Genomic DNA, 24,787 nt, shown 5'->3' on the forward strand with positions numbered 1-24,787 from the left:
CGAGCGCGATCGCAAGTATAACGAGAGAGAGACGGACCGATCTCCCGTCTCATCTCGAGCGCTGCCAGTCATTCCGTGAATGTATGAAGAAAAATGTATATCATAGTCGAATAAGTAAACTTGTCATTTTACACCCGAAATTTATCATCAAAAGTGTGAATAAAACGATAGATGTAATTTAAAATTTGAAAAAATTGTTATCTTCATTAATTCCTTACTTCCCAAAAACTTATATCACCAATAAGACGTTATCACGTAAACATCTCGATCGTAAACCTACTTTACAAACAACCAATATTTTTTTTTTTTTTAATTATTTTATTTATTTACACAAATACAGTATTTACAATTTTCTTAACCTATAAAGTAATAATAAAAATAAATAAAATTAAAATTAAAACAAATTTAAAAAGTTTGGTCCCTGTGGCAGTGTACCTTTAACGCTTTTATAAAATTTAGTTATTTTTATAAAATTACCAGAAAGCCTTTTGACATAATACATATATGCATTAATTTTTTATCATAGCCTTCACCCCCATAAGCTACACAAATAGGTCGCTAAGCTGCGAGAGGAAACGGGGAATGGGCTTGTTGACGCTGGACTGTGCGAGTCGAAAGCACAACAAAAAGGTTTTATTATAGTACCAATAGGTACAAAGAACGTGGCATTCTATTAGTAAAATAATTTTCAAAATCACATCAGAAATTAAACCTAACTTTAACTTCAGTATTAAAACAAATGTTAGTTAATAAACGTTTTTGCTAATCAATACGGTACATAAATAGTATGATAAAAAATAATTACCGTCCTTTAAGGTTGTATAAACTGGTAAGCAGTATGCCGTTGGTCTAGTATGCAGCCAGGTTTCCTTTCACATCTAGACTACATGGCTGGAATGCCTGCATAACGTGGTTATTTTGATTTGTTGAAGCTTGGATTTACGGTGAATAAAATACTACATATTACTTTTTCATTGTTATATATTTCGCCGTCCCACAGCTAACTTAAATTATATATAACTTATAATTTATTAAAAAAATAGAAAGGAAAAAACCAAGTGATACCTGTATCGTGTGTTGTGTATGTGGGGTTATATTGCTGTTGGCTAAATAAATAAAATATAAATTTACTAAGTCAGTTAAGTTACACCAAATTATGGATTTATAGATAGATTTTAATGTCTAGGTAACAATAATATATTATAAAAACTTGTTTTTAATATCGTCATTTGTAGAATAAAACTTCTTAAATAAAAACGTGAATATACTACAGTAAAAACTTATCGAATGCTTTTCAGAACCTTTATATAATTTTAACTATAAAATTACATTTTTCGGTACAAAAAATACAAAGACATCTTATCTATAGAGTATAAGCGATTTATTTTAGATCACGTTAAAAAAGTTGAATTCGAAGTTCTTACTTAGATTTCAATAATAGTAAAAGTCAATAGAAAAATCTATTTTTACTATCACAATACTACGTATACCACTGATACCAGTTATATTATTTTGAAATAAGCCTGTATTTGATAAAGAGTTTAAAAATAGACATTTAATCCCGGAATAAGAAATATCCAATTCGAAGTTTGTCAGAACTACACTCCCGCGTTTAGCACTACCAGAAGAAACGCATGTGTCAAATTATTTTGCAAATGATTACGCTATTGGTATTTACTATATTATTCTGGTAATGCAATTGAATAGCGGTATTTGCATGTTTATTTTTCACACTTGATTGTTCATCACGAAACTATTTGTATACAGGCTGATCTTTTAATCGGAATATTTTGCGTATGTTCTTTAATATCTGGGAATTTACCTGTAAAAGTGATACTCACTTTGAAGCAGGCTTTCAATGTCCTTTTGGTTGTTGTTTATACATTACGCCATTGAAACTTCTCCTTGTGCTAAGGCTAAAATATAACCTTTGTGATCCATCGGCGTCCTGACTTCTGATTATTTCACTCAAGAAAATGTGTTAGTAAGGTTACATGGCATGATACGTTTTGAATTTAAATTGTTGTCAAATCGTTTTGAATTTAATCTATCCATAGGATAAAACTACGTATTTAGATTTCGACCATAGTCAGTTCTAAACTTAAATTTTGCCGCTAAGTTATGTCATATCTATATCACGAAATGGGAATGAAATATGCAATATTTCAATAATCATTGGAACACACCGTGTCTTGTAAACAATACTAACAATAAATGTTTTCATAACTGTTGTCTTCGTCAATTGAAACTGGAGTGTTTTGTCGGATCGCGTAGACGTTAACCCTGGCTTGTGATAATTCCCTCCATAAAAAGAAAAATGTCAACGCCGCGGCCATAAACAATAGTTTTGGGATTTGTGATCTGTGAAAATGAATGGTGGAGGGAATCTAGTAAGGGATGTGCGATATAGAAAAACACCGCGGACACCTAGGTCTGCGCATGCGCGGTATTATTACACTAGGTCTATTATAGGCTCTCCATTAAGTAGAAGAAGGGATATAGCAAGGATAAGGTATAAAATTGAATCCTTTTTAAATTGTTTTTCTAATTTTATTATATATGTAGGCGAATTTTGTTTTTTTGCTCAAAGATCAAAAGCGAATTTCGGTCAAAGTTTGAGTCAACAGTACGTTATACGGAACAGAAAAACTTTACTAAAGCGTTCAATAAAATCGAACAAAAAATATATTGTTCGTTGATTGGTTAAATAAAACAATCCTTGACCCTTGGCCCACGCGAGGAATCTGACATTTACAACCTTTGATGCTTCTTCCATTCTCTTAAGGCATCTCTAAAATACATTACGCAAATATGCCGCTTATTTCTATGGTTGTATGGATTGCCTTTGTTTGTAGGATTAAATAACACAGGCAAGACTATGCTATTATTAAATAGGTTTTACATCACGTTTATTGAAGACATATCACTATAAAAAGACTTCAAAGATGAGAGCCAGAACCGAGACTTCAGTGTAACTCACATATGTCAGAAACGTATTGCATTTTGGCTGGAGCGCTAAGTTTGGTCTCCTACTTACCCCCAATACCTTTAAGAAATGAACATTAATAACTATTAGCTAAGTAATTTAGTCCAATTTAAGGTTAGGCCATTTTTAACTACGATGTAATATTATATATGGCGGTGTTATACAAGTGTTGGGCGATTTAAAGTTGAAGAAAGATAATTGAGTATTTACATAACTTGAATCGGTAAAAGGTTGCTTGCCTCGTCTGTGGCCTACTGTGTGTAAGGACATGTTATTAACGAATTTATTTATAGCTATTTTCACCTAAAGTCCCATTATTGACACAACTGTTACAATAAGCATTTTTCTTTATATGCATACCATGAAATAGTTTATTTTCGAGATCGAAGCCATCCACTTTAGGTATCTAATTAAGCTTGTTTATCTAGGGGCCTTATTGTTGTGGTCATTAATTAAAAATTCTAATTGCAGTAATAACTAACTAATAAATTCACATAAAATCTAGACAAGAATTATAAGTACTTATTGGTTTACAAAAACATACATATTTTTAAGTCGACGGGACTAGACATCGGTCGAACTAGACAATTAAAAATTCACAGGAACAACACCTTTTGTATGGCAATCAACGTTTATAATTAACTGAAACATTCAAAGATCTTCCTACTAGAGTTTTAAAAAATCGACTTAATGTACTACTTTTGGAAAAAGAATATTATTCTATAAATGACTATTTGCGTGAACATTATAGTTAATATTAATTTGATAACGTAATTAAATTCATTAAAGTATAATTACTAAAATAATACATTGAAAAATAAATAACTAAAATTAACATAAACTAAAATATATCATTAAAAGGAGTCCCTTTAGGCAAGGTTCCGAAAGTACTGGCAGCGTTCCCCCTTTGAATCGCTAGACTAATTCTTTGTCCGAGGTAGCTGCCAGATCTTCGGTCTCCTGTGATGTCGACTAACCTTTTTGATATGTCTTTAAAAAAATAATAAATACGTTATAATATTTTTTAATAATGTGATATTTTCTCATAACAAATAATATAAGAATTGACTATAATTAGTCAAAACGTAGGGGAGACCGGGTACAAAAGTAACACTTTGTACTTCACACTTGATTTGTGGCTAGGTTTTAATATTGTCATTAAATTAATATAACCATATATAAATTCAGTTTATGTTCTTTACACTAGCAGCTCCATTTATTTTACTATGGTGTGTTTTATATGAATAACAGAGAGTTAAAAAAAATCATCAGTTGTTACTTTCGACCACGTAGGCAGGTCGAAAGTAACAAGACGAAGAGGTTGGTAATTAATACAATATTGTATGTTTAATCAACAATTATTTATTTAAAAAGTAAAAGTTCTGCATTCTGCATCCATCCACTAGCATTGCCAGCTCCGGCACAACCAACAGGACCCTCAAGAATCATGTGGTCTTGGAATTGTTTAAATGGGAATACGAAAGAGGAGGAATGTGTCCTCCTTGAGCATTAATGGCAACAGCAACAGTTCCTAATCTTCCACGTTCTGAGGTTACTGCACCTACTTGTTTAGTTCCTTTTTGAGCAACAATCTTGCTAGGTTTGTTTGTTACTTGTGTACCCATAGGACTATGTTACTTTTGTACCCTTCCTCATTTTTGTTGAAACATGAAATATAACTTAAAAACGGAACGTGCTAAACAAAAACAAATTTAAACAATGTACAATCAATCTAATCAAAAATAGATATGCAAACATTCAGATTACTACCATCCTTTTACGACTATGTAAACATTAAATAACAAAATATCGAAAAACTTAGTTTTGGTTTGTAAAAACACATAGTATCCTCTCACACAACCTAACAGTGCGTGGAGTACGTGACGACTAACTACAAGTGAGGGGGGCACTCTCAGCTATCGCCTGACGGCGGCGAAGCTGTTTTCGCCCATTGGATGAATCTAGAGAGCAATTGTTACTTTCGACTCGCCGTTACTTTTGTACCCGGTCTCCCCTATATAACTTCTATGTAAAATACCTTTTCAGACAAATTTGCACGCCATTATGTGTGGCAGAATATGCGAACTTTCGATTGTACCACCATTACATTTTTGTACCATATTCTTGCAAATCAATTATTATTATTACTAATCTATTAAGTAAATATTACACACGAACGAAATACAAGTACTTAATAACATAAACTTAATAAATATCTTACCTCATTCTATAAAACCCCCTTTTTGCAATACGATTGTGATTTACCTTAACCAGTTAAGCTTTTTATACATTTTGTTTTGTCCATTACTGTTCATGAACCGTCAGGTGATTTGAATCAGGTATTTAAGTTAGATCTTTTTTTCCAGATGTCAGTCAGCTCCGAAACTAATGGATAACCACAGCAGATCCGCGTCGCCGCGGGAGCCATCACGGCCGCAACATCGGCCCCCGTCTCCCCCCGCCCCTGAAGGCTTCGACAACAGGGCCTACCAGCACGACGAAGACCCGAACCATAACGATTCCTTCGCGTCAACCCTCCCACAGAACGGCCACAAAGCGAATGGGGATACGAAAACTCTGGAAGCCGTCAATTTGGAACTAATAAACTTGACACCAAAGAATGGCGCGAAGAAAAAAGATGTGGAAGTGGACATGAATACAACCAACCCGTATGATGAATACTTCGTTCCAGTTAACGAGCACAGGAAATATATGAGGTAAGGAAGCTTAAATGTAAGCTAATCTTGGTGCGTAATGTTATTTATTTTACTAAGAATTAATTTACTTAAAAACGAACAAAGAACAACAACGATACAAGATAACATTACTGTTTTTTCAATGACTAGCGTGATATTGTACAGCTCTTTTTTACAGCAAGAAACACATTTGTTAATGAATCAATTTAAATATTTTATTATTATATTTTATGTATAATCGTTAACACTCAATGATAGTGACAGTTGAGATAGCCTATAATTTGAATTGATTTATTTTAGATTAGATCTCAGAGATATGATATTTTTTTCTTTATGGCATGATTAAATTCCTTATCTTTTAATATATAAAAAATATATATTTATTTATAGGTATATAATTTTTTGCTCACTACTTTTTTTTTGTTTGTTGTAAATATGTCATGAATAAATAATAATAAAGGATCTTATCTTTATTGTCAGGGAGATCAAGACAATTATTAAATCAGGGAGCATAATTTAAGAGACGTTTTGTTTTGTAGCAACATACGCCGAGATTTCACCGTATTCCTTTATATAGATAGAAAAATCTCTCAGCTCATGAACAGGCTACTAATAAATAATAATTATTTTAACTTGTCTTTCCATATATATCTACGTTGAGGTTAGATTTTTCGCATGTGATACCAATTTGTGTTGATTGTAACCGCAATACGCATATTCGATTCAAAAGTCCTTGTTCTACTAACTGTTGTGAAATAACCAATCAATCACATCGATTTACAGAATTTATGTAAAGAGATTTTTAAAAGTATTTCCCTCATTTATAAAATCTATAACCTCAAATAGATTGAATCTTTTGTCGCATCGTCACTCTTGTGGCCGGAAATAAATAAAATATATTATTTGTTCTGTGCATTTTCAGGAATGGGACTGTAGTACCGCAAATATATAAAGTTTCTTCACCTTAAACAAATGAATTAAACAGACAAGCTTCAAATCTCTTAACCTCCATAAGGTATACCGACAAGAATGCCGTAATCTTCCCCGTTTTCGTCCCTTAATTGACGTGATTATTATTATTCTATTATTTAAACACTACATTTAAGTTATTATTTTTTTCATAATAAAATTAGACAGACAATGGGCGGCTTTATCGCTAATAGACGAAAATTATTTCCATAGGTTAGAGCGTTATGCTTAATTCGTCATCGCTCATAGGTGATTATCAAAAGCGTGAAGGTGTTACCAATTTTTGTAAAGGCGTAAAGGTGACTTAAAAATACACGCTGGCCTTGGCTTCGTTTAAATTTTATGTCAACGGTTCATAAGATTCGCTAACATGCTGATTTCAAATTCGTATCATGTATGTTCCAACTGACAACTTCGCGCGGAATGTCAAATTGCCTTGAGCTTACGAATAAGTAACGTGTAATAATCTGTGTAAAAACGATCAGATAGATTGTGACATTTATACTCAAGACTTGGCCTAAAGGTCTAGATACCAGGCCATAAACTACAAAAAAAAAATTGATTGTGACAATTCTCCAATTCCAAAAAAAATATAGATTGTGACATTTACAATGCGATGATGGATAAAGACCGTCGAAGAAGTAGAACTTTCAATTTAACGGTCATAGATCTAGTTGTAGAAATTAATGTCGCAAAAACAGCTAAAACCTGATCTGTTAAATATTTTTCATTCTCAGAACTGTATTTTCGTAAAGAGGACTACACTTTTTCACTCTCGCTTTTATAAACACCACAAAGGTGTTAAGATAATACCTAAGTAGTGATAGTGTCTATGATATAGACATATGTTATTAATTATGTTAAACAGTTAAATTTGTTTCTCATAAGAGGTAACTGTGCTGTTCATGTTGAAGTTGTTGCCTTAGAAACTCCTTTAAAGAAATGTGTAATAACATTCATCTTTTATTCATACATATGTAGAAGAAATAAAAACTAGTTACAAATACGTAATAAATCTTTGTTTAATTGGGTTGCAAAAAGCATAAGAAATTTATTTCTCGCAAACGAAACATAATACGATGTCACACACATCACGAAAAATTTCCACAAAACGTAGGCTTTAGAAAATACAGTAAACGCTAATTATTATCGTTCAACAAGCTTTTGTTCAACCGAAATCCGGATGAAAGTTACCGTTTGTCATTGAATAAGTGTTGCTTTTGGTCAAGTACGTGTTCGATTTTTTCTCATACCTCGCTGTCCGTTAAACACGGCATTTACGCATTATACACTGTAAAAATGTCATTTGTAACTTTACGGGGAAGAGTTTTACATAAAATCAATCCTACAAATATATAAAATTATTGGCTAATTAGTCTTACATTTTATGAATTCAGTTTGTAAATAGTATTTCGTATTTCCGGAGTAGTTGTCGCTCGGGCCCGGCGGGAGACGCCAAGCTTTTTCAGTATATAAAGTCCCTTTTTAGGAAAATAGAGATGTGACACATCTGCCTGATAGCGTGGCTACTATGTAGGGGTCCTATAAAAAAAGGAATTTCACAACAAACAATAAGTCTTAATAAATGTTGGAACTTCGTCATTAATTGACAATCATTGTTATTTAGCTAACGTAAATAAATTCGCAGCTTATGATTATCTATTTATACATTACATTTAATCAGCGTAATCCACTTATTTATATCTCATTAAAACCCTAATTACAAATGTATACGGTACATTGCAATCCAATTAATAAATAATGTTAGATTTAAAAAATCCATAGCGACACATCAATCAGAAAGACCAGGGGGTTTAGTCAAGATGCCTTAACAGTAGTGTTTGTAGAAAGTCCAAAACTAAATTTGTATGGAAATGACAGTTCGTGTCGACAAATATTCATACAAATTTAGTTTTGTACTTTCTACATACACTACTGTTCCTTAATACTCATCAACATCTTGACTAAGCCACTGAGTTAACCTAACCAAAGTAATACATCTTTAATGACGTGCGTGACTCTATTCCTGTTACATGAGTAGGTAGTATAATGGTAAAATAAATCTTCGCAGGACCCCTAAAAACTCCAGTTACAGATATTTAGAAAGCCGTTGCATATTCATATAGAGACAAAGGATTCTGTTGAAAGAAATTTAAACAATAGAGGATGAGTTGAGGCGACTGTTATTTGTCCCGCGCCTGACATTCCATTTCATCTTGTCAACACTGAAGTAGAAGTCTCATTTTAAGCCCATGTTATATTTTTTTATTAAGATCACTGCTGTATTTGCTACATTCTATTACCGCTTATTTTGTGCAGCTAGTTCTTGAACCGCCCACTCTGTTTACTAGACAGCTAGCATAGACAAATGCCATGAGAAAAAACTATAAATAGTAGAATTACGGTACATGAATGCTTCTTGGTTTTCCTCTACATAGTATATTAAAACATGTTTACAAGAGAATAAACCTATCACAGAATTTATAATTAGAACATTCTCAATTTTTTAATCATTTTCAGCCTACCCATCAATTAAGATTGTTCCTAAGTTTATTAAGCTGTTTTATTCTTTATTAATTATGACACAAGGAGTAATTTTATTACCTTGTATTATGAAAAGTAATATAGACAATTAAAGTCCGAACGGTAATTTTATCACTGAGCAAGATTCAATTACTTCAATTGTATTTCTTCACCAGCCCTAACTAATATTAAATATGCGAAAATATCTTGCATTAAACCTTTTGTGTTATTAAGCCTAAGTCCAATCGCACTCCTATACCTCAGATGCATTTCACATGATTTGTTCAAATGCATCATTCAACGCACGTGCAGCCAAGGAAATCAAACGTACCGCATTGATATCCACGATAAACGCCTCAGAGTATCTCGACCTCCAGTTTACAATTGAAGCATTTAATACATATGTTTGATACATTGCTGTTTTAGTTATAAATGCCTCCGTGCCTCAGGGTACTGGCAAAAATGTTGATTATTCGCAATGATATTCGATTGTTTTATTTTCCTATATCATACAATTTTTGTCCATTTTGTGTGCATATTTAGAAATTTCTTCGTGTCATTTTTATTATATATTAAGAGCTCTAGTAATTTACGTTCAATTTTCAAATTACCAGTACAAGATTTGAGTTAGAAGTCGCACAAGGTGTGTCACCTTTTTCCAATCGATTCCAATTCCGGATTAGATCGCTAGTCTCTAGATTTAACTTTTGATGTTACGACAATTCTTTTCTGAGGCATAGATCTGACACAACTGTTTTAGAGTTCAGATCAGAAAGGAAACTTGTATTTTACAATTTAAGTAATTTTTAGTTTAAGTAAACAATAATTTAACTGAGTTTAATTAATACTGTATTAGCCCGTTGCCTAATAACTTATGTAACCTGCGTTTTATATACATATATGTTTTTGGATAACGTAACGAAGTGTATAAATAAATATTTTTGAAATGATCATTCTTAAGTATCGACTAGTTTAAATAGTAGTTTATGAGCCTTGCCCAACACGCAACTACGACATAGCCTCGTTACTATAATGTGATGACAATGTTACAACAACGTGATATTTCCCATTCATAATGTCAAAAGTTACTCAATGAACTGATTCATGTACTATGCGTATCCTATAAGTTATAAATATGATTAGACAACTTGACGTTCAAATGTTGTAACGTAATTAACTCAACAACAAAATATTTAGTATTGTCTTTTGCCACACTTCGTTGTCTAATTTATTATTTAGAGAGTGATTGGATTTAAAACCTGTATGTAGGACTGAATACAGTGACGCGGGGAGTGTGGGTATCGGTCCGGACCCAGTACAACCAAACGACCCCATCTGCTTGCTATGGAGGCAGGGTAACAGTATCCATGATACGTGCTGCCGTCAAGATTAATAAAACCTAACCTAACACCAGTTACTTAATTATAAAGACATTAGTTTGCAAGTTAACGAAAAGTTTTATTATTGCCCTTATAATATTTTAATTAAAAAAATATTTTTAATTTTATTCCGCCCAAGCTGTTGCACCTTAGTCTCATCATTCAGCATGTTTTGTTCATTTTGTCGTTTTAGTATTAACTTGATACTAAGAAGAATGAATGAAAAAAACATCTATTTCTTTATTTGAACAAGCTGTTTTATTGGGATTTTCTTTGATTGAAAATTAAATAAAATTACAATCGTATTACACAGTCTTATGCATCTTAGGGGTTATACGGAGGATTCAACGAAGGCTCATCAATAGCCAGTAGGTATATTATTAAAATTTATGTTGTGATGCGGAAGCATTCTGGGGTTTGTATCCGTGGATAGTAGTGGAAGTATCGAAGGTTGTAGTATTATTTCACTGTCCCACTATTGGTTGATTTTCTCGCGATAAGTTTATAGATATTGCAAATGGATGTAATGGATAAGTCTGTTTGACGTATAGATAAAAATATACAATTACATAATTAATTGATTCATATCTAGATAACATTTGTGTTCCAAGCGTTTATCTAAATGCTTAATAATGACACTGCTTTTTTCATTCACAAACACAGAAATGTTTTTATAATATGCTGGCGAGATGTCCGTCTTTGACTTTATACTCAGCGAAGGCGAAAATCTCGGGTAAATCTGGGAACATATAAACATGAAAGGTTCCCAAAAAAAAATCAACTGCTGCACTAAATTACGATTGGCGGTGTTAGTGCCACGTTCCTCGCCATTTAGGATATCCGTCGCATCCGTTATGAGAGTTATGGAATCGACTTGTGTATGTGTACTATATATAACATCTTACACGTAGATGGTTCTTAATTAGATTAAGCCTCAATGACTAAATCGATTATTACAACATAGAAAAAACTTTTTCAAACTTCTCTTTAACTTTTTGCATATTTTTTTTATGGCTCTGGCACGGTTTGTGCATTAGCCAGCGTCAAGTATAAGATATTTATTATTCGCACTTGTAATTTTCCATCCTCGGCCTAGAACGTATTGCTACGTTCTAAACCTTCACAGTCTCCTTTCTTAGGTAGCATACTCACTGCTTGCCTTAGAAATTCGACCGTGCCCTCCATGTACGGTTTAAGCACTCGCCCGGTACCGCACAACCCTCCCAAAGGCCGAGAACAAATTTAAATTAAATTAAAACTTGCCCTCGAACCGGGAATCGGACCCAGTACCCCTCACCTAGCTGCCACTTAATATTTTTTGCATATTATAAGCCAAAAACCAAAACAAATGAACACTAGGTTTACATTAATTACAGTCAAACTTAAATTCTTCACAATAGGAAATGGATTTCGAGTTATTAGTAGACACAGATTATAATAAAGTAGTAATAAATTACCGATGTCGATTTCCAAAAGTTGCTGTATTTCACGCGCCGATTTCTAATGGTAACAACGAATTGGTCAATGTTCAGCAACCAGCGATAATTGTCGAAATCATGCAGGAAGGAAACTCAAATTAATTTTAGATATTTCGAGACTTGAACCGTTATTACTACAATATATTAGAATATAATGACATTTATTTATACACAGCTGGAACTTAAATAAACACAATTATTTTTAAGTTATCTTAATTAACTCTTTAAAATTATAACTTTATCGACTAAAACGACAAATTTTCCAGATCTGACCACAAACGAAAGAGTTCTATATAGACAAATATGTATAAGAAAATAGGCAAAATTGCGAACGAAATCAATAGATACCAGACATGGTTTCTTTTTAAAAATTTGGTTAATTTTTTATCATGATGTAGCTTTTAAGCTTAAACTATTCTATAGACAATTCTCGACAGTATACTTCAATTAAAATAAATAAAAGTGAGTTCTAACTAAAAACTATGTTAACACAGTAAATTTATAAAGAAAATAAATAATTATTTAAAAAAATATATATATTTATAATAGATAAATTGTACATAATATCATTGAGTGGATTAAATAAGGTTTTTTTTTAAACCTCCGCCTCCATCCTGTGTGCGAAAAAAAAACTGTGTGTGTACTTATGTAAACGCGTTAGAAGTTATACTTCTTTGGCGTAACAAGATAAAAATCTTTACAAAAAAATTTATTCTACGTTTGTAGAAAAAACGACACTAACAATAGAAAAAACTAAAATGTTGTCTATAGCTAACTTCAGGGTGTCGGTTTTTTGTAGTGGTGTGCGCGCGCATCGTAGAAATTTACTCATCATTTTTCCTAACGCTCTAAAAGAATAGCTCCAAATTTAGTCTAGCTGTTATTACAGCTTACAGAAAGTAGGTATTTTTATACGCATATCAAAGTAAAGTTACAAAATCGAGACAGTACCAAGACTTATGCTAGCGTTAGCATGTCCTAGAGAACAATTTTTATTTTGTTTGTTTTTTTATCTATAATATTGTTAGTACAAACTTTTCGTAACAAATACATTTAAATTACAAATAAGTCACGTCAGCGTTTGTACTCATTCGGACTCAAACTTATTTATTACAATTGTGTAGGAATAAAACGTATGTTTCCTTTATTCTAGAGGAGAGAAGTTATATGTGACAGCTGACAAGAGGGGCGAGAAAGCTGGCTGCAAGCGGCCTCTTTGCTGGACTCTCTTAGGGCTAGTTGTTGCAGCAGTTGTAGCCCTTATAGTGTTAGCAGCAAGTAAGTATTGAATATCATACGCAAATATACAGGGTGGCCAAAAAGTCGTGGATCAAACGCAATACCTTTTCAGAATCCCTATTAAATGCGCCAAAACTTGTAATACAGGGTCACTTTTCGGTAGAGTATTTTTTTTTCAGTGGAGTCCGAAGTAAAGAAAAAGTTATGATTTGAAAAATAAATATATCGTATAACTTAATTTTATCTTCAATAAACTATAAATAGTATGTCTAACGCAAGGACTCATCAGTACCAATCTAGTGGATATTACGAAAAAGATACAGAATCTAGATTTTTTCGAATTTTTATAAGATAATTCTTATTAAAAAAAAATTTCTTATTAAAACGCAAAATAAATTATAACTCTGCAGGGGTTGAGCTTAGAGACCTCCCGTAGGACAATTTTTTGCAGCTGATGATCTCATCTATACCCTATTTGCGTTTGATCCACGACTTTTTGACCATCCTTTATACCTTATAAACATACCCTATGAATGTTAATTATAAATCGGTGTTATGATTGTTGACATTTAAAATACTACCTATTGGTACAGGACAGACCCCGTCGTCTCTTTCTAAATTAAGTTATGAAATTAATGGTACACAAACAGTATTTTAAATTTGATTAATTGTAATGTTTCAGCTGGCATTCTTTTTTCCAATTCCCCAACGCCGCTGGAGCAGTACAACGCATCAGTAAGTTCAGCGCGAGCTTTTGGAGGCATCAGTGGCTCTGACCACGACCACGCGACACACGACCATGACCATGATCACGATCACCATCATCACGAAGAGACTACAATGCCGACCGAATCAGACGACCCTCGTGTTATATCTTCAGATGAGTCGGATATCAATATGTATGGTACGTCCAGTCCAAACTGTAAAATATAAATTGTGCAGCATCATCTTCATTTGAATGGAATGGGACCTAACCTGCTTATAACCTTTATATATATTGACGATATTGTTATCATTAATTTGTCAATAAAAATACATTTAACCACATTAAATTTCATTTTGTAGAGATAACGAAATTATATCCAAAGAGGACTTTGAAATTCCTTTCAAGAAAAATAAATTTTCAGTAAAGACACGACTCCATTCTTCAGCTAAAATAAAACCGAGACGCTCTATTTCACAGCAACCTTTAGACATAATATATAACATCGCAAGACTAAATCGGTCATAAAAGTATCATAATATGCTTCTTCGCTCGTAAGCTGCATAGTCTGTATAATTAACGGTTTTCTTTGTACTCCACAGTACCGCGAACCGTGGAAGGTGAATTAAGAATAGATAATGAAGAGTTTGTACCCGCTCTACAGGATCCAGACAGTGAAGAATATCGAGAATTCGTTTCAATTTTCAATAATGCACTCAAACAAGCAATATTTGACAAAACAGATATGCAATCTAGTGACGATATATCGCTTGAAGTTATTCAGATAAGGTATGTCCAGATACAAGTCTTGCCGTAGATTGTGAATCTTGTTTATGAACTTTGATTTTATCTACTATCAAAAAAGATAATCTATTAGATCGACTTAATATAGATTTATATTTGTGTATAAATAAATGCTATATTAAATACTCCCATTCTCTTTTTTCAGAAATGGATCTGTCATCGTAACCTATCGAATTCATTGGGTCCCAAAACATAATTCCGAAAATACAGAAGACCTTTTGACTGCAAACAGTTTAAGAACGAATTTAAACAGTTATCTAGCCAGGAGTAATAGAATGATAAGCGTATATCATGTAGCTGAGGAATCTGTTAATTCAAGACCTGTGTTAGACATGTGCAAAGTAAACAACAATGACTGCGATCACGGCTGTGAATTTGATGAAACAAGTCTTGATTTTACTTGCACATGTCCGCCCGGACAAATCATTGATATGTACTCTCCTAAAAAATGCATTAATATTTTGGACAGTACCCAAGGTAGATCAGAAAGTTCTCAGGAATCTAATACGTCTATGCAGGTTCCAGAAACCCAAAAACCAACAACAGAATCGGTAAAAATAATAGACAATAGATTCGATTGGAAAGATACAAATTCTCAGCCAACAACAACTACTACTGAATCTACTGAACCAGATCTTAACTTCTCACATATATTTGGTCAACATAGTGAACACGACGACGTGGAAACACCAAAGCCTGAACCAGAGCCAACAGCCGAACCTTCTGCAGAACCTGAACCAACAGCTGAACCTAATTTAAGTGCAGAATCGGCAGTTGAATCTCACCGTCAGCCAGAGCCAAATCCAGAACCAGAACCAACCTCAGAACCTGAACCCAGTGCTGAACCAAAACCAGAGCCTGAACCAACTTTAGAATCGGAACCAAGTGCCGAACCAAAACCAGAGCCTGAACCAACTTTAGAATCAGAACCCAGTGCCGAACCAAAACCAGAGCCTGAACCAACTTTAGAAACGGAACCCAGTTCCGATTCAAAACCAGAGCAAGATCTAACTTCAGAATTTGAACCTGTTGCAGAGCCAAAATCAGAGCCAGAACCAACTGCTGAACCTACCGCAGAACCCCAACCAGAACCCGAACCAACCGCAGAACCTCAGGCCACAATCGTCGCTGAAGCTCAACCGGAGCCAACTACAGAAACAAACAATAGTAAAGAACTTGAATCAAATGCAGGGATTGATATTAACTCTTCTCAAAACCAACCAACAACTGAAAATAATTATTCACTAGAACCAACAGCTGAACCAAACTCAGATCCTAGAGAAGGAGTGAACAATAAACCAGACCGCATTCATGAATTCTTCCCTAATTCCGGCTTAAAGGAAGAATCTGATATCACTACAGAGTCAAACCTTTTTCAAGTTTCTGAAACAGAATCAGAGTCAAGAACAAATATAAAAGGCACGGAAATTGAAAGTGAATTATCTTTCGCAGATGAAAACCACACCGCTTATTCAACTGAAGCACATCAGATGGTAACGGATCCTACATTCATGAATGACGGTGACACTCATATTGCAACAGATAAAGATATAAGTGAGGAGTCCAACAATCAGTTCTCCGAAACTACCGAACATCATTCAGGTTTAAACAGTGAAGAAGACCAAAAAATCGACGAAAATATTGACAAGTCACTATTAGTTAAGGCAAGCTCGTCGTCTGAAGAATCAAAGCAAAGTGAAAGTAACGATAGCTCTATGTCAGGTGAAACAACTACAAGAATTTCAATATCTGATCTTAATATTAGAAATGAACCATCATATGAACCAAAACCTGAGGTAATAGCAATATTAAACAATATGCCAGACCAAAGCATATTCAGTTCAAACGTTGAGACAACTACGACAAGCGATTGGTTAAATAATGATAATGTTGATTCATCTCTTCTTTATGCTAAAAAACCTATAGAAAACTCACAAGAAGTACTTAATAACGACAAAATAAATACAGAAGAAAGGTCTTCAAAATCTTTAGGAGAAATTGAACAAGATAGCACTACGCAATCAAACAATTTAGAAAATGATGAAATAACGTTCGATCTCATAAATAAAAATAATGAAACTGAAACCGATGATGGCATAATAGCAGCCACTTTACAACCTATGACCACTGAAGAACCAACACTATTAATTGAAAAGGCAAATACTAAAATAGAACATATGAATGATGATATAAGTGTGATATCTTTAGAAACAATTAATCAACAATCAAAGACTACGGTTGGGCAAGAAAAGATATTCTCGACCACTGAAGACTACAAAGTTATAGATGACATTATGAAGGTAACAGAATCAGGAATATCTCAAGTAGCAACGACTACAGAAATAATGCAAGAAGATATAAAACACGAAAACGATGAAATAACTTTTGACACTCTAAATGCACTTTATAATCGATCATCTAAGTCAATCGAAGACCAATCTATTGATCAAGAAAAAACCACAAAAATAGATAAAAACTTCAATGAAGTTACAGAAGGAACTACAGAGTCAGATTGGCTATCAGAAACAGTAACTGAAGTTAATTACGAAGATGTGATGAAAACTTCTAAAAATAAGGAAACTACAGATTTACCTGTAACTACAGTCGATGATACGGTTAGTAAAGAATTGCATAAAGATGATTTTGAACCAGATTACTTAACTAATATGGGTAGCAACAATAGTAAAATGTCTGACCAAGACATGCCTTTATACGGTATTGTTCACGATTATGACACTGAAGATTCTAGAGTTAAGAGAGTAAATTCAAACAAAAAAACTGATTCTATAAATTCGGAATTAACAACTCCTACATCTGAAAAAGTGCAAGCAGAAACCACAACTATTCATGAATATATTTATAAAACCGCAGAAAAAGCATTAAATGATATGTCAAACGAATTTGTCACGACTGCATCACCATTAAACCAACCTTCAATGATTGCTAATGGCAATCCCGCACCTGTGTGGGAGAACTATGAAAATGAAACTCAAAAGGGAATAATTATTAAAGAAATAGCAAATGAAACAGTTATAAATTACACGAGCAACCCAACATTAATGCCCGAATTAAGCGAAAATTCTTCACCTGTTAACAACATTGGTGTAACAATCTATGAAGTACCTAGTCAGAACGATAACCTAACAACAAATCCACCAAAAGCAATTCACTCTTCTGCTAACGAATATGAAGATCATGAAACTGAAATGAATCCATTCCTCCCAGAAGTAGAAAATAATAAAATTCTTGTAAAAAAGCTACAAGAAGGTCATGATCTTGAACCAACTGGATTGAACGAAACCCAAAATGAAAACCCTGATGAGCAGCACAATTTAGCAACTTCTGACGGGAAAACAAATGCTTTTCAAGATCATTTAGATGATGCTACCGCAGAAACAATGCATCCAGACATAATGACACCACAGTCAACAGAAAAGGATAGCTTATTTAACGAATTACTAAACCATCACCAAGACGCAACGACTTCAACATTAAATGCGGCTACACTGAAGGATATTGATCTGGATACTACGACTAAAAGAGAGGGTAATGAAGTTTTACCAATTTCGACATTTCTTTTAGATACAGACGATTTAGATGACACTAAGACAACGCAATCGGATATTTTAGGTAACAACTCACCAACTGAATACTTAAATGTGGTTCCTATATTTGAAAAGGAATCTTTAAAGAAAAATTACAACAGTGAAAATATTGAAGAGTTAAATTCAATTAGTGATTCACCAAAAAAAAGTGATAGAAGGACAATAGATACAACTAACGATGACTCTGTAATAAATAATGAAGCGTAGTTAATAAATTAAACTAGTTTTAATTTTAAAGTTGTAAGGTTGTACATTGTAATATTATATTTCCTGTGATTTCTGTCGAGCAAATGCGCAATCTGCCTATCTATTATCTGTCGTCGTTTGTTATGTAGTTACGATGGAGTATTTTTATGTCGTACATTTGAACAATTATTTTCATTAATTTGACAAGTATTGATACTAATTATAATTTAAATCTATATTTCGTTAGACTAGTCAAATTAGGGAGTCATGATTATGTCGATTTTAGATTATTTATTGCTTCAATGTAAGACATACTTCTGCTAAACTTATAATAAAAAGTATAAAATCGTCAATTATTACTCGTCGTGTTTCCATTGTTATAAAAGGAATATAAATTAATGAGAATAACATCATTTTAATTTGTTACCATAACTAGATATTAGTTTTATTTAAATGAAACATTACATGGGCAGTTTAAAGCAGCATTAAAAAACATTATATGAAAATCCTTTGCCATGTACTGTGTTATGTGATAAATAATACACATTCCACATAGTACATATTATATAATATATATATGAATATTATATCAGTGATTTATTTTGGAAGTGAGGTCTGATTGTAAAATAATAATAATTATAGTAGGTCTTGTTAACTAAGGTATATTTTGTATAATATGGTTGAAACTGTAAAGAAGTATGTTGTAAATAAAGTTAATCAAAATAAAACCTTGAGTTCTTACTCTATATCCCATACTCTTGTTTAACCTCTAAGGGGGCGTCCATAAATTACGTGAGGTGTTTTTTTAAATTTTCTGTACCTCCCTCCCCCCCTGGTGAGATGTCGTGAGATTTTATTCAACCCCCTCCCCCATCCCCCAATCTCACGTGAGATTTTTCAAAATGAAGGTTTCTTACGTAAACGCGTTGGATTGTTATTGTAAAAAGAAAAAAAATTGCTTCGTGCTTTTATTCACTACTAAAAAAAAAAGTGAAATGTTGACCGTTTAGGTATGGAGTTAGCGGGAAGTTGCAGAGATAGCCTTTAGGGTCAACCGTTTTCCTATTTTTTTTTAATTAGAAAAAAAATTGCGTGATATTTGCCGAGACCCCCCCTCTCTCCAACGTAAGATTAAATGAGATTTGACTCGACCCCCTCCCCCCCTTAAACACCTCACGTAATTTATGGACGCCCCCTAATTATATTCATCTCCAAGTTTATGGTAAAAATGTTTAGGATTTAATAGAAACAAAACTTTCAACAATGCAATATATTTTATAAATGATAACTTTACTTACACTGGAATTGGTGTTAATTCACTAATTTCATGATAGATCATTGGACTGTCATCAATCGCCATTTTTGCACAAAGACAATTCTCATTTATTGTACCAGTACCAGAAACAATACATTTGCCTAAAACTGCTTTACAACTATTATATGGTATATCAAAGTTACTGAAATCATTTTTATCTTCAATATATACTTTTTTAACATTTTTAGCTATTGTTATATCAGTATCTATAAATTCTTTTATTTTTATTGTACCATCACTGTTATATTTAAGTTCTGGCATATTTTCATTTCTTAAAGTCTCCTTATTTTTTGCACAATCACAGCCTTTACATGTAGTATCATCAGTTTTATTTGCACTAATATTTAAATTTGTACTATCACCAAAATTATAAGTAACTAAGTTAGGTACATTATCTATTCTCTCAGCAATTATTTTACTTTTCTTAAAAGATAAATCTTCAAGCAACTGGTACTTTTTAAACAATTCTGATGTTTCCTTTTCATCTTCCATGTACATCTGCTCTAAATCATTATGTTTTTCTGAAAACCAAAAAATATATTTAAAAAAATGACATACACAGTAGCTATTAACAAAATTCACAAATCAATACCGTTCAATGAAGTTGGTGATGTGATCCTATTGTATCCATAAAGTAATTCATAGTCATCTGCACTAATCAAATTTTCTGTAAAAACAAGTTTGAAATGGGAAATAAATTTCAATGTAAAAACAATTATTGTAAGCCAGTTGCATAGCAAAATAAATAATTTTTGAAACACTCACTATGTGTTGCCAGATGGCGCTTCAATGCATAATCATTTGTAAATATCTTCAAACATTCTGGTAAATTGCATTTGAGCCAAGAATTTGGTTTATGCTTTTTCAAATGTGTTTTCAAATGATGTAGTTGAATAAATCCTGTAAACAATTCAAGACAGAGTTAAAAAATTTAAAGTTAGGTTAGTGAAACAACAAGTATACTTGATAAGAAACACTGTTTTACAATTATGAACAAAGATAAAACGTCTAAATTTACATTAAAATTTATATAATTTTTTTTGATATGCATTAATCAAACATAGCTTTCATCATCACTCCAACCAACAAATGTAAAAATATCTAGAACCTCACAAAGACATTATACATATGAACCATGAATCATAGAGTTTACTCACCTTTCCCACAACTAGAGCAGTAATGTTGTTTCTCCGCTGAATGTGTTTGTTCATGATGTTTAAGATGATGTGCAAAGTTAAATGTTTTTTCACATCCATTGTAACTGCACTGATATCTTCTTTCCGACTTTGGTTTATGAGTTTTCTGGTGAGACAACAATGCTTGCTGGCTGTTGAACTTTGCTTCGCACTTAGAGCAAATATGTGTTTCTGAAACATTATTTGTCATTTACTGTAATTAACTCATTAAACATGGTGTGAATGTACTTAACATCACATAAAGAATATCTTAACATTGTTCATTGTAATAATTTTCACTTGAAGCTGTAGCATATTTTTCACTCTTTATCAATTCTTTATGTATCTCACAGCACAATCAATACAGAAGAAAAAACCAAAGTTTTTTTAGATGTGATACAAAATGAATATAATGCATATAAATAAACATTACTAAGATTTGAGAATTCCTATGTAACAAGTACTCACCTTTATGAGCGTATTTAATATGACGTTTAAGCAAGGTTTCATCTCTAAAATTTCTATTACATTCAGAACATTGGACTATGCCAGTTCTTTTGTGTTGTTTCTGATGACGTCGCAAAGCAGAACTGAAATTTCATGTTTATTTATATTAAATAAAGTAACATAGATTGACAAACAAATAATACAAATGTAACATTTGAAAACTTACACAAAACTGAATTTTTTTAAACATTCTGTACACTCAAATTGAGGAGTGTGACTTATTTCATGCCTTCTCTTTTCACTTTCATACTTAAATGCTTTACTACAGTATCCACACGCAAACATAGCTTTATAGTAAATGCTATTAGAAATAGAATATAGAAAATTATATCAGAATAGTATGACAATTTCTGCGGATAAGTCTCGTCACACAGAAGCTCAATGATTGATTGAATAGAATCTACATTCTACTGCTCCTATCACTTTAAGCTTATCAAATTATCGCGTCTTATCAATTATTTTGGAGAAATTAATTAATTATAAAGTAATCATTAGCACGACGATAAATAAAAATAAATTTTCTGAATGAAACTTAAAAATTTCATAAATCTTAAGCATTCAGCATTGAGTGCTCGTAAGCTAGATATAAAATCAAGCATTTGATGCTTTTGCCTTTTAGCAGACTAATTACTTACTGAATTACTGATCAGTGATAACTGTAAACTGATAAGTGATTACTGATAGTAATTAATAATTATTATCATATTATGACATATCATGATGATGATGATATTAATTTATCCCTAATGGGAAAGGCAAAGGACTTTAGTCCATACAACCAAGTATATACATTTTAAATTTAAAAATCTGTACATAGAATCTAAATCGACTGACTCATAGATTGTAGATAAATAATTTACAGCATACACAATCCTGTATAATAAAATCATTTCTAATTTTACATTACGCTCTATACCCATTTTCCATTCCTCTGTTTTAATTAGATTAGAAAGAACAAGTTCAAATAGTAAATACATACAATATATTTTCTTTTTCACAGTTTTTTAAAATTTTATATCGTAGAACTTAATATTATCTTCAATATACCCAATAAACAACAATAAATAACATGTCTAACGCAAGGAGTAAGGACTCGTCAGTATCAATCTAGTGGATATTATGAAAAAGATACAGAATGTAGATTTTTTCGAATTTTAATATTAATTATTAGTAAAAAAGTCAACTTTCTTATAAAAACGCAAAATAAATTATCACTCTGCAGGGGTTGAGCTGAAGGACCTCCCGTAGAACAATTTTTGCAGCTGATGACCCCATCTAACCCCTAGTTGCGTTTGATCCACGACTTTTGAGCCATTCTGTATATTATAATAATGCTTGATTTCAATTTTGATGCAAAAACAAAAGCAAAAAATCATGAAGAAGATATAAAATTAACATATTGCTACGATTGCCTTAGATTATTTGGCCCAATTAAACAACCCATAATCATCGATCATATGAAAATCAGTTTAAACCATACATGATTTCACTTGAAAGCAATACAAAATTTTAAATATTAGCAGTTTTCATGAAAACATTCATAATAATGTAATAATATTACTTTTAACCAACTAAGATAAACATTATAGTAACCTAGACTGTATTAAAATAATTATGGTAGATTATTGAATTTCACGTTTTAACGAAATGTATTAAAAATCAAACACTTATTTGGGCATTGAATTATTTAAAAAGTATTGTTTGGTTCTTTTTTTGTATAATATATATCATTAATTCAAACTTATTTTTACATGTGTTGAATCCGTTTTTACACATTCAAAAACTTCTAAACAGGAAGTATAAACATGGTAAATAATTTTGGTATTAAAATAAATATGTCGAGTACTATACCGTGTACAATTCTAGCCCGGAAGTGAACTACTGGCAATCTTCGTAAAATAAAATACGGTAAACATTATTTATCTCATTTTAACGCATTAGTCTTTAAAAAGGAAAGGGTAAGCACATTCCTTAGATTAATAACTTAGCGTGGTTTCTCTACTTTAGTTTTTGTTATTGTAGAACACACATAAAAGCTAAGAATTGATACCTAACTATTCGGCTCTATGAGATCTATAGTGCGCACTTAGACTTTGCTCAGACTTAACTACAACCATTCTTTACTTTTTTAAAGGATAATAAAGAAGGTATTGCATGAAATGAAACATCAATTTCTGTCTTAGCTTGAGCTTAGCTTAATCTCACCGTTAAAATGTCTATAAATATACTAAATCATAGTTTAACCTTAGTGTTTTTCGTAAGTAAAGTCTGAGCAAAGTCCAAGTGCGCACTATAGATCTCACTTAGACTTTGCTCAGACTTAACTACAACCATTCTTTACTTTTTTAAAGGATAATAAAGAAGGTATTGCATGAAATGAAACATCAATTTCTGTCTTAGCTTGAGCTTAGCTTAATCTCACCGTTAAAATGTCTATAAATATACTAAATCATAGTTTAACCTTAGTGTTTTTCGTAAGTAAAGTCTGAGCAAAGTCCAAGTGCGCACTATAGATCTCACCCTTAGGGTGACTTTGCTCTGACTTAACTATCGAGTTAAGACACAGTCGGTATTTATAGAGCAAACTGCAAATCTCTCCGAGTGTTGGCTTAGCTTAATCCCAAGTCCACGAAATCGACGACTTACCAAAAACTTTGACTATAAGCCTAACAAAATGTTACGTGAGTTATGTGTTTGTGGGGAAAGACACACCTAATTAATATTTATGTGCTTTTTTGCTTGGTGGTCGTACACTCATTCATCAAATTGTGATACTTGGTGCTTTTAACCATATTATATGACTCCAATATATCAAAATACGGGAGCCATATTTTTTTCTAACTTCATGCTAAGTCTAGTTTCTGAATCTTACCCATTATGATATTATTAAAATACTAGCCGTTTCGCGCCCGCTTTGCTGGACGAATTAAAATAAATTTTATGTTTCATTATTTTATTTTTTTTTCATATTTTTATTATTCTTCTTTTTAACTTCCCGCTAAGAAAATTGAAATATTTCGAAAATCGAGTTTTTAACAGATGTTGACGTTTCCTAGAACCGCAGGAAGCCTCTTTTGGTTTTATTAGCGGGAAAAATTTTCATAAAAGTAAAACAGAAATAAAAAAATGAAGGAACGTTGGAATTAAATAAATAGCCATAAACCATCTAGGAAAAATTTCGCATCGAATGGTGGTAGTTTCATGTCGATACGATCAGTCGTT

At 32.4% G+C, this 24,787-nt stretch overlaps 2 protein-coding genes across 2 annotated transcripts in view; one reads left to right on the top strand and one right to left on the bottom strand.

Annotated features, from left to right (window-relative positions):
* LOC125060108 (E3 ubiquitin-protein ligase lubel-like) overlaps window positions 1-19,296 on the top strand; it is a 57,875-nt gene extending 38,579 nt beyond the window's left edge. Inside the window, exons 3-7 of the mRNA XM_047664824.1 lie at window positions 5,353-5,703; window positions 13,185-13,309; window positions 13,953-14,174; window positions 14,576-14,762; window positions 14,923-19,296. Of these exons, the coding sequence (XP_047520780.1) occupies window positions 5,375-5,703; window positions 13,185-13,309; window positions 13,953-14,174; window positions 14,576-14,762; window positions 14,923-18,589 (4,530 nt within the window). The 5' untranslated portion in view covers window positions 5,353-5,374 and the 3' untranslated portion in view covers window positions 18,590-19,296. The remainder of the gene's footprint in view (window positions 1-5,352; window positions 5,704-13,184; window positions 13,310-13,952; window positions 14,175-14,575; window positions 14,763-14,922) is intronic.
* A 527-nt stretch (window positions 19,297-19,823) lies between these two features.
* On the bottom strand, window positions 19,824-22,236 carry LOC125060418 (zinc finger protein 510-like). Its single transcript, XM_047665318.1, has 6 exons — window positions 21,732-22,236; window positions 21,527-21,648; window positions 21,041-21,250; window positions 20,649-20,783; window positions 20,476-20,550; window positions 19,824-20,404 (listed from the first exon to the last, which is right to left on the bottom strand). Exons 1-6 carry the CDS (start codon window positions 21,848-21,850, stop codon window positions 19,863-19,865), a joined length of 1,203 nt encoding a protein of 400 aa, XP_047521274.1. The 5' UTR covers window positions 21,851-22,236; the 3' UTR covers window positions 19,824-19,862.
* Between the last annotated feature and the right edge of the window lie 2,551 nt (window positions 22,237-24,787).

This window comes from Pieris napi, chromosome 21, assembly GCF_905475465.1.
Source record: "Pieris napi chromosome 21, ilPieNapi1.2, whole genome shotgun sequence".
NCBI lineage: Eukaryota > Metazoa > Arthropoda > Insecta > Lepidoptera > Pieridae > Pieris > Pieris napi.